The following is an 11,687-nucleotide window of genomic DNA, read 5'->3' on the forward strand; positions in this document are numbered from 1 at the left end:
CCCCCCCCCCCCCCCCCCCCCCCCCCCCCCCCCCCCCCCCCCCCCGAGTGGCTTGAGCCAGATCTGGGATGATGAGCAGGATTTTGACAAGGATGATAGGTCTTAACTTTTCCTTTCCAGTATGGATTTGGGGGTCAGAGCCCTTATTTTGTGTAGGATCCCAGTAAAGACTCTGTCAGGTCAGAAAGAGGACTTTGCAGTCAAGGCTGAGAAATCCTCTTTGGGTCCAGTGTAGACAGTGAATGTTTCCAGGATGATTGCCCTAGGTATCTGTGGGTGTGGGCAACTGTTTTCTAGGTTCCAGAGTTTTATCCATGAGATTCTTGGAAAGTATAGTTTTGGGGGGAAGAACTGGTTTAATGGGGGACGTTCACGCATTGATAGCAGTGCCAGAGTTGGTCAAAGGACCCCATCTCTACTGCCCTTTCCCTCCTTCCTCATCCTTCCTCTGTATCTCATGCCTTCTAGGTTGGACTTGGCCCAGTCTCTGGGACTCACTCAACTGCAGGTGAAGACTTGGTATCAGAACCGCAGGATGAAGTGGAAGAAAATGGTAAGAAAGAAGAGAGTGAGTCTCACCGTGTGCCCATCATGATGGGAAAAATTCTTACTACAGGGCTGGTAAGGAGGCAGGAAGGACCATTTGGTGGTTTGGGTTCCAGAGAGTGTGATTCCTATCATGATGCTGGCTGTGGGGGGAGGCAGTTTGAACAGTCAGATAAGTCATTCCTCCTGACCTGGATTTCCTGACCAGAAGGAGATTCTTTTTCACAGTTTCCTTAGAAATAAAAGAAAGCCCACAAGCTTCTCAGTTGCTAGTTTTAACCCCACCTGCTAGCCTTTTCAAAGAACTTCCTTCCCCCTCCCACCAGTAGCTTAAAATAGAAGTCAGTACTCTTTGTTTATAATGACATATAGGACCCATCTGTTGTTCCTGTAGCTCTGTGTCCTGTAATGCAGTGATTCTCAAACTTTAGTGGGTATCAGAGTAACCTGGGTTGCAGGCAAAAACGTAGAACTCCAGGAGCTTCCCAACACCCTGACTGCAGAGATCTGTGACAAGGCTGGGAATGCATGTGCTAACAAGCTCCCAGCTTCCTCTGATGCACTTGATATAAGGACTACGGGGTCCCTAATACTGCTCTACCACCTAGCTAATGCCTCATTCCATCTTTGGTTTTTCAATGGACTGATGAACAGAAACATCTCTCTAAACAACCCCCCCCCCCAAAAAAAAAATCTACATCTCTTATATTTTGAGGAACTCAACTTCCTTTAAAAAAAAAAAAAACAGTTTGAAAGATGTGTTAAATCCAAACTTCCCAAGTAGTTGAGTGTTTCGTTTCCAGTTTTGTAAACTGCAAGGGGAAAAGGTCAAAGCCCAGAGAACAGAGGTGAGCTGGGAAAAGAGGCTGGGAAGCAGCCTATTTTCTTTAGGGACCAGGAATACTCAGAAACCTCAGAATTGTAATCCTCAGAAACCTGGCACCTGGTCCTTTGTCAATCCTCACTGAATCCTACTGGTCCTTTCTTGTCTCGCATGGACCAGGGGGTCCAGGCCTGCTTGGTTTACATTCTATTTTGCTAACCCATCTGGTCATGCGCCATCTTCTCTGGCATTTCAAAGGCTAGAATCTGAATTTTTTTTTTTTTATACAATCACTGGAGAATATTACCTTAGCTATTGGAGAATAGCTAAGGTAATTCTCCATCCCCTAGTTTTCAGGAAAACAGGTAAGCTGATAGATATTTTTAATAGCTAATAGATAGTGAGACATTGTCTCATTTTTTGTGTTTTTGTCCAGTAATTTTTTCTGAAAACTTTAGTTCTTGCTGTTGACTGCTAACAATGAGAAAAATAAATACGTTGTAAATTAATATTAATGGGAAACATTAAAAAAAAAAAAAAAAGCCAACAAGGCAGCATTTATCTTCCCGGAAGGAAATTCCTAGGCAAATCTCATCATTTCCTCTGGGAAGGCCTGAGCCTGAGTGGAAGGGATGTTCATGAAGGTGGAGGCCGTGTGGCTCGCGGAGTGCTTGCGAGGCGAGGCCTAGATGTCACTTGCGTGTACAAAACACACATACGCTGGGTGAATCAGCACGTGTGTTAGCCTCTCTTGTGAGCCATGCCTTGTCCTAGGCATTATGGGAAGTAACGAAATAAGATGTAAGCCTGCCTTCATGGCATTTATGATCTAGCTGGGGAATCGAGGTCCAGGAAGCAGCCAGGGAGCACATGATGATAAGTTATAATTACTGGGCGGTGTATAAGCCCACAAGAGTTCAGAGGACAGGTATGTGAGAAGGGTGCCGGGAGAAGGTGCCGGATAAATGGGATTCAGTTAAATAGTGTTCATCGCAACACCTCGAGAATGCTAACACACACGTGAAAACGATGGCGGAAACCTCCTGGGGGACTGATCTCAGAAAGAACCAGATCTGGGAGTTAGAAACCCTGGGCCAAGTTCCCATGCCTGTCCCTCCCTGACTGATTTTGGGCAAGTCTGCCACCCACCTCCTTCCTCCGTCAATCATCATCGTCGACATCAATGTCTCCTGAGCGGCAGAGGCATTGTTGAAATCGGTTATCAGCAATCTCTTCGTGAGTCAGACGATTAATGAATTGACAGCTCGCCATCCCTGCCAGCACCGCCCGATGCCCGTGGGACGAGCGTGTGCCTTTGCCTCCGACGTCACTTGCCGGTCACCCGCCACTGTGCTACAGGCACAGTGTGAGCTGGTTATCCATGTCGTATAAGGCAAGATGGAAGTAAGTGAGCAGATTGAACCTCAGCGTGCCACAGGCCCACCACATTCAGGTCCCTTTAGGAAGCAAGAGCGCCAAGCTCTCCATTCACCAGTTATTTATTGAGCATATATTGGAGCACCAGGCAATGGAGATGCAAAGGTAGGTCATGAACCCATCCGTTCCAGAATAAAATTAGAGCTAGATACTCAGTCAAGGAGGAGGAGACCGACCTGTAAAACTAGTAATCATTCAGAGTGATCAGGGCAACAGGGGGATTTACTGGGTTCAGAATCAGGATAGAGAAGGGAGGGCTTCACGTTGGTTTTAGTGGGTGAATAGAAGTGGGACAAGCAAAGGTGGGAAAAGCGTCATGGGCAGAAATCCTTGGAGCACTTGAACTACTTCAGAATGGCCAGAGCTAAAAGGAGAGAGAGGGTCGTTGCTCAGTTTGTGGGTCTGAGTTATGACTCCCCCAGAACAGCGAGCCATTGTTGGGGGCCTGAGCCTGATTGCCTCATGTTTTCCTGGTAAAACTCTTTCAAGGCTATCTCTTCAAGTACTGGGAGAAAAAGAAAAAGCTAATTGGGTAATAAAGATGTCTCAAGGCTAGTAACCTAATTGGAACTGGAAAAAGATTAGCACTTGATTCTGAGTTATTCACACGGCGGCCAACGATAGTGCTGCCAGAGGCCAGATAGCATCTCTGACTAGTTTTTACCGGTCAGCATTTGTAAGCTATAGCAGGTTGGGTAAATTTAATCTTGCACATTAGATGGGACGCTCACCCTCCACTCCATTTCTCTTTGGCTTTAGTTCCAGGAGGACCCAGAATGTTTTGCAACAGGCTGAAAGTGCCTCATTATTCAGTGATCTCTTTCAGCTCTAACACGCAGTTCTGTTCTGTGAGAGGATCCAAATGTATTCACCACCTTCCTGCCCCGGTCACAGAATTGGGTGGGCCACAGACCATGTACCATCATCAGCAAGTCTCCAGAATAGGCAACAATTCCACACAATGCTACCAGTTACTGTCTATGTAATCTTGAGCAGGTTACTTAACCTCTGTGCGCCTGTTTCCTCGTTAGTACAATGCCTAATATACATGTACCTTATAGGGTTGTGGTGTTGACTGAGCTAATCCCTGTAAAGCTCTTACCACCATGCCTGCTGCATAGTATGCAGCTGAGAAATTTAGCTGCCACCCTCCTCCTCATCCTCCTCATTTACCTATCCATGCTTTCGGAGGCCAGGAGACACAAGCTGAAATTTCCAGCTGAATGTTTCTTTTGGATGAGAGCGATCCTGGCTGTTTGTTCTTTCTCACTGAGCACTTGCTGGGTCGTCTCCCAGTCAGTGTCTTCGTGTTTGGAGCCCTGCTTGAGGCACCACTGGGCCTTTAGGACAGAAAGGCTGCTGAACAGAGTGCTGGGAAGAGATTCATGCTGGAGAATCTGAACTTGCCTCTCACTGCTTGGGAACACTCATCAGTTTAGCACTCTCACTGCTCCAGAGAGCTGCAAATGAAGACAGAGAAAAAGGAGCAAAAAGCACCCCGGTTAATGAGTCCGTGGCCGAGGGTCTGCTGGGAGACTACATAACTGCAGATGAATATTAGAAATAACAGGAGCACAGGGCTGCTCAGTGGTTGGCTCAGTTGGTTGGGCGTCCAACTTTGGCTCAGGTTGTGATCCCGCAATTCGTGAGGTCAAGCCCCGCATTGGGTTCGCTGCTGTCAGCGCAAAGCCCCCTTCAGTCCAGTCTTCTCTCTCTCTGCCCCTCCCCTGCTTGTGCTCTTGCTCTCTCTCAAAAATAAATAAACCTTAAAAAAAAAAAAAAAAAGGAAAGAAAAATAACAGCGGCACATTTTAGGTATCCTTCGTACATTATGCACAATGAGCGTTAGATTCAAATGGGCAGGGTTTTGTGTTCAAATCCCAGCCCTGCCCTCGGCTTGCTCTTTGACCACGACAAACCACTTCTGCCTGCTCGGTTTCCTGTCTGAGTAATGGAGGAGGTAGAGGGTTCCTCCCTGCATTGACATTACAGCTGTGCTGTCAGACTGCCTGTCCCTGACCCAAGCGCCTCGGGAAGGGAAGAGAGGCCTGTCCTGACATCTTCAGCAACAGAACATTTGAAAAACAGTTGTAAAACTCTAGTTTTAGACTTCTGAGGCAGACTGGCAGCAGGCACAGCTAATAGACGTAGATGGTGTGCAAGCTGTTTTTCCGAGAGGCATATGACCTCGAGAGCAGTGGGTTGTCGGACTCTCCCAACCGAGGGAACTAAACTGGCTTTAGGAGTCATTGGGAAGGAGGGATCTGGGGAGGAGGGCCACAGGGTGCATGAGAATGTGCAGCTCCTGGAGTGGGGCGGTTGTGAGATAATGGCACATCTCAGGTGTGCTGGGAGGCAGGGGGCCAGAGGTTGAGTGCGGGAAGCAGCCAAGAGGGTAGTTATCTCCTAATTACTGCTTGTGCTGGAATGTTTTATTCCATTTAGAAAATGGTCTGATTGTTTTTATTATTATTTTTTTTCATGCGGTAGGAAAACAGCCAGGTGGGGTCTATCCAAGCTGTGTAGGTGGTGTTCTCTAATTGCTGGGCTGGACTTTCTTTTGCCAATTAGGTGGCTTCCTTAGACCTGCCCTTTTATAACTTGATTACTATATGGGGCAACTTAATTTTGTATAACCTCTTTTATACCAAGTGGAGCTGCTTTCAACATGTCAATTCCATCTTGGCACATCTGGGTGCTTTCAACAGCCTACACTCAGACTGAATTAAAAATCAGATGCTGACTTATGTGAAAAGGAATATATAGGGACGCCTTCTCCCCAGAGGTGGATTCTGTCAGCATGTATCCCTTGTTAGAGGTCCCCTTTATATCTCTGTGTTTGCTGTTTGCATGGAAAGTACAGTGGCCAAGCAGATTCCTGGCTAGAAGGAGGTGTTTACTGAGAGCTAATGGGTTTCCTCGTGCCATATACAAAAAATAAAGTGAACCCCAGACCTAAATGTAAAAGCTAAGACTGTAAAACTCTTGGAAGAAAATTTAAGAGTAAGTATGCACAGCCTTGGATTTGGCAAAACCCGCTTAGCACACTAGAAGCACAAGCAACAAAAGAGAAAATAAACTGGGCTTCATCAACATTAAAAACCTTTGTGCTGTAAAGGACATCCTCAAGAAAGCAAAAAGACAATACACAGAATGGGAGAATGCATTTGCAAATCTTGTATCTGATAATGGACCTGTATCCAGAATGTATAAAAAGCTATTACAACTCAGTACTAAAAAGACAACCAGATTTTCAAATGGGCAAAGGATTCTTCTTCTAAAGAAGACACAGAGCTGGCCCATAAGCACAGGGAAAGATGCCAAACGTCGTTAGTCATCAGGGAAGTGCAACTTACACGGGAGACCACTTCCTACCCACCGGCATGGCTATAACCACAAAGATAGAATATCAAGTATTGGTGAGCATATGGAGAACTGGAACCTTCATATACTGCTGATTGGCATGGTGCCACTGCTTTAGAAAACAGGTCTGGAAGCTCGTCAAAAAAGTGTAGTGACCCTATGACCAGCAATTCCATTTGTAGGTATGTACCCAAAAGAACTGAACAGATACTTCTATACCCATCTTCATGGCAGCACTGTTCACAGCAGCCAAAGGGTAGAAGCAACCCAGGTGCCGATCAATTGACGCATGGGCAGATGGAATGTGGCATATCCATACAGTCTATATTAGTTGGCCATAAAACGGAATTGAAATATCGATATATGCTACAACATGGATGACCCTTGAAAACATTATGCTGACTGAAAAGAAGCCAGTCACAAAGGATGACATGTTGTATAACCTAATTCATACGAAATGTCCAGAGTAGGCAAATTTGTGGAAACAGAATCAAGATCAGTGGTTGCCTAGGGTTGGGGAGCAGGGGCTGGGGAGAAATACAGAATGACTGTTAACGAGTGTGGGGTTTCTTTTGGGGGGCAATGAAAATGTTCTAAAATTGGATTCTGGTGATAGCTGTACAATTCTGACTGTACTAAAAATCACAGAATTGTCGATATGAATGGATGAAGTGTATGGTATGTGAATTATATCTCAGTAAAGCTGTTTTAAAAAAAGAACCTATGGTTTATTGAATTCATTCATTCTTACAATTTGGCACTGGAGATCCTGTGCTCCTCTCAAAGGAAAGAGTAAGTATTTAGTGACTGCAGAGATGTAGTTAGAAGTTGCTTGCCTAGAGCCTGACGCAAGGGATAGATGTAGGATTCACCTTCAAGGAGCCTCTGTTCAACTACGGAAGGTAAGATTAAGCTAGTTATGTAAGCAGCAAAAATATAGTTCCCTCCTAATTATCTGTGCTAATCCAGGTACTCCTGAAGCCCTTCTCACTAGCTGCTGAGAAAATCAACAACTAAACCACACCAGAGTACAGAGCCAGTGGAAGGACTGTCTGTTATGTTCTAAAGTAACACATAAATATTTTTAGAGTTACCCCTTCGTAAGTCATGGTACCCTTGCGAACATCACACACTGGGATAATAATGTGTGAGATCAGCAGAGGCCATTTGGGATACTGTTATTTTGCTTGCTTTATATCTTTCTTCACCTCTAGGAAAAGGCTTGTTGTTCAATACCAGTTATTGAATGCCTGCTATGTGCAAGGGCTGAGTGGGTGGGACAGGCAAGTAAACATGCAGTGACAGTGGTTTATGAAAAGTGCTCGCATGGAGGGAGTGTAAGAGCTCATAGGGCACATGGTGGAGGGTGTTGGACTTCCACTTGGGAGATCACAGAAGGCTCCCAGGAGAAGCACTGTCTAACCTGAGTTAACCAGATGAGGAGGGTGGGAGGCCTATTCTGGACTGAGGAAATCTGCCATTCAGAAAAAGTTCTTGTTCTTTCCAGTACACTATCTGTTGGTCACCCTGTGAGATAAGGTATTATTATCTCTGTTTTGCAGATAAGGAAACTGAGGCTCAGAGTCTTTAAAGAACTCTGAACTCTCCCAAAGACAAAACAGAAAAGTAACAGAGTTAGCATTTAATCTAGTTATTCTGCTTTCAAAGCGAGCTAGAACTTTCTATTCTCTACTACATCCTTGAACACTATAATTCTATATTTCTTTTTTTTGTTTGTTTGTTTTTTGTTTCTTTTTTTTTTCAATATTTATTTATTTTTGGGACAGAGAGATGACAGAGCATGAACGGGGGAGGGGCAGAGAGAGAGGGAGACACAGAATCGAAAACAGGCTCCAGGCTCTGAGCCATCAGCCCAGAGCCTGACGCGGGGCTCGAACTCACAGACCGCGAGATCGTGACCTGGCTGAAGTGGGATGCTCAACCGACTGCGCCACCCAGGCACCCCTTTTGTTTGTTTTTAAACACGTTTTTGAAATGTACATCCAAGTTAGTTAACATATATAATAGGGTAATAATAATTCAGGAATAGAATTTAGTGATTCATCATTTACATATAACACCCAGTGCTCATCCCAACAAGTGCCCTCCTTAAAGCCCATTGCCCATTTAGCCCATCCCCCCACCCAACACCCTTCCAGTAACCCTCAATTTGTTCTCTGTATTTAAGAGTCTCATGGGGCACCTGTGTGGCTCAGTCGGTTAAGCGTCCAACTTTGGCTCAGGTCATGATCTTGCTGCTCATGGGTTTGAGCCCTGCATTGGGCTCTGTGCTGACATCTCAGAGTCTGGAGCCTGCTTTGGATTCTGCGTCTCCCTCTCTGCCCCTCCCCCACTCACACTCTGTCTTTCTCTCTCAAAAATGAATAAATACTAAATTTTTTTTAAAGAGTCTCTTATGGTTTGTCTCCCTCTCTGTCTTTATATTATTTTTGCTTCCCTTCCCTTATGTTCATCTGTTTTGTATCTTAAATTCCACATATGAATGAAATCATATGATATTTGTCTTTCTCTGACTGACTTTGCTTAGCATAATACATTCTAGTTCCATCCATTTGTTGCAAATGGCAAGATCTAATTCTTTTTGATCACTGAGTGATATTCCATTGTATATATATACCACATCTTCTTTATCTGTTCATTAGTCAATGGACATTTGTTGTCTTTCCACACTTTGGCTATTGTCGATAGTGCTGCTATAAACATTGGGGTGCATGTGCCCCTTTGAAACAGCGCACCTGTATCCTTTGGATAAATATCTAGTGCAATTGCTGGGCCGTAGGGTAGCTCTATTTTTAAGTTTTCGGGGAACCTCCATCCTGTTTTCCAGAGTGGCCACACCAGTTTGCATTCCCACCAGCAGTGCAAAAGGGTTCCTCTTTGTTCACATCCTCGCCAACACCTGTTGTTGCCTGATTTACTCATTTTATCCATTCTGACAGATGTGAGGTAGTATCTCATTGTGGTTTTGATATGGATTTGCCTGATGATGAGTGATGCTGAGCACATTTTCAGGTGTCTGTTAGCCATCTGGATATCTTCTTTGGAAAAGTGTCTCTTCATGTCTTTTGCCCATTTCTTCACTGGATTATGTCTTTTGGGTGTTGAGTTTGATAAGTTCTTTATAGATACAATTCTATATTTCTTACATTTTTTTCTGATTACAGAAATATATGATCATTGTTTGAAAAAAATTAGAAAATACAAAAAAAATTTAAAAATGATTGATGATCTTGATACTGCAAACAAGGTGGTATATAGTTGTCTGTCCTCTAGTTTGGATTATGCTGGTATAACCTGTTTTCCACAAAAGTATATTAATAATATTTCCCGTATCACTAAACATTCTCCTACATAATAACTGTAATGGTTATCAAGTATTCTGTGTTTGGGATATACTATAATTATCTACCCAATCATATAGCAGAAATTTAGAGTATATTTCCCCCAGTTTTTGCTGTTAAAACCAATTCTTTGATGAACATTTTTTGCAGATCAATCTTTACATCAGTCTTTGATGACTTCCTTAGGCTTAATTACTAGAAGTGGAATTTCTATGTCAGAGTGTACACATTTTAAGACTTTTGATTTGAATTCTCAGATTGCCTTTTGAGATGGTTGTACCCTTTACACTTCCATACTGGAGTATGAGTATTTCTCTTCCTGCTTGCTATAAATACTGTCTTTTTCTTTTAACTTGTCAACTTGATAGAAATCACAGTAATATTTTAATTTTTTATTTCTTTCCTTACTGTTGAAGTTGGATTTTTGAAATGTGTTTGTGATCATTTTATTTAATGCCAAAATATGTAATATTGACGGAAAATGAGTAATGAACATTTAACGAATGAAAATGTCTTTATACCCTAGAAGTGATGAGTTGAAAATCCTTTTTGCCAGGCCATCACTGCTGGGAATGGATGGTATAGATGCTCTTGACTGGGAAAGAGGAGGGAGGAAGTTCTTTATTAGATTTAATGACCATCCTTTTTTCCCATATAGGTTCTTAAAGGTGGACAGGAAGCACCCACAAAACCCAAAGGTCGTCCCAAGAAGAACTCCATCCCCACCTCAGAAGAGATTGAAGCTGAAGAGAAGATGAACAGCCAGGCCCAGAGCCAGGAGCGCCTTGCACCCTCCCAGAGACAGGAGGAGCTCTGTGACACACAGGAAGCAAAAGCATGCGATGTCCCCTTAGAGATGCCAGAGCCCCCAGGCCAGCCCCGAGAGTTGCCAGTAGCCTCTTCGGAACCCCCACCATCAAGCTAAAATAAAACTCTTTGGGGGGAAGGGGGAGATGGGGAGGAATGGAAAGAGAAGGCAGGGAGAATAGGGAGCCGCTTCCCAAAGCCTGGTAAACTCGGTGGGGGGGAGGGGGACAAGAGATCCGCGCCCCCCTCTCTCCCACGGGTCTCAGTGGTTTTCATCACAAGCATTTGATGAAGACTTGGCTTGCCTTAGGCCTTTCTGTTCCTGAAAGGCTGCTTTAGCCATGGGATGCCCTTGACGAAGGGAAACAGTGCCTTGGAACTGCCTGCCCCCACTGGGGTGGTGGCTTCGGGGCTGGGTGCAAGAGGCCTGCCCATGTTGCGAGCCCCACCTGGCGTGGTGGAGGACTGCTCTGGCTCTCTCCCTGCCAGCCTCTGGGCAGCCCGGCGTCCAAGCAGAGAGAGATGGAGAAGCTTGGGCAGCACGCCTGGCTTCCTTGCTGACTCAGCACTTAACTTCTGTAGTTTTGAAAGAGAATTTAATGGTTTTGGTTGTTTTTGGGGGGGGGCGGTGGGGCTGGTGAGGGCGGACAAAGAAAAGTTGGGGGAAGGGAGTTCTGAATTATTAGACTTGTTTCTGAATAAAGTTTGTTTGAAGACTCGTGTGCCTTTGTACCCATTACAAGATGGTCAGGTGACCTGAGAACGGATACGCCTTGTTTTTCTTGCTTTTTTGAGTTGCCATCCCTGAAGCTGCAACGCAGATATGTTAAGAAAACTTTTATTTTTTAATGAAAAATAAATCTTTCAAAAGGATTGGGTGTTTGGTTTCTTCGGGGGAGTATATTTAGCCCTTTCTGAATATGTCTTCTGGAAAGAAAGACCCAGAGAGCTAGCCCGGCTCCCTGGGCTTTAATTTCCCCCGCTGTCAAATAAAAGATTGGGCTCTGCCCACCACCCCTCCCACCGCCTTCTGCCAGAGTCGCTCAGCCATCAGCCACTTTACACTGTAGCCTTCCAACTGTAAACATTCCTTTACTTTTTTGAAGAGATGATAAATGTATTTCTTTCAAAAATCCAAAAAAAAAAAGACTTGCTCCCCACCTCCACCCTGCATAGGTAACCATTTTTATTGGTTTCTTGTTTATGTTTCTTTAAACATGGATGTTTAAAATTGGATCATTTGGATGATGGGCTCCGCCACTTTTAACAAAAGGAGATTTGAGAGCTCCTTGCTAGATGTGCTCTGCGATTCGAAATTTAAAATGATTCCCCAGCTTTCAGTAAGACCA

At 44.4% G+C, this 11,687-nt stretch overlaps 1 protein-coding gene across 1 annotated transcript in view; it reads left to right on the forward strand.

Moving 5' to 3' along the window:
- BARX2 (BARX homeobox 2) overlaps window positions 1-11,211 on the forward strand; it is a 77,834-nt gene extending 66,623 nt beyond the window's left edge. Inside the window, exons 3-4 of the mRNA XM_040483531.1 lie at window positions 469-553; window positions 10,190-11,211. Coding sequence (XP_040339465.1) covers window positions 469-553; window positions 10,190-10,456 — 352 coding nt within the window. The 3' untranslated portion in view covers window positions 10,457-11,211. The remainder of the gene's footprint in view (window positions 1-468; window positions 554-10,189) is intronic.
- The last annotated feature ends 476 nt before the right edge of the window (window positions 11,212-11,687 follow it).

This window comes from Herpailurus yagouaroundi, unplaced genomic scaffold, assembly GCF_014898765.1.
Source record: "Herpailurus yagouaroundi ecotype Mexico unplaced genomic scaffold, PumYag 161, whole genome shotgun sequence".
Classification (NCBI taxonomy): domain Eukaryota; kingdom Metazoa; phylum Chordata; class Mammalia; order Carnivora; family Felidae; genus Herpailurus; species Herpailurus yagouaroundi.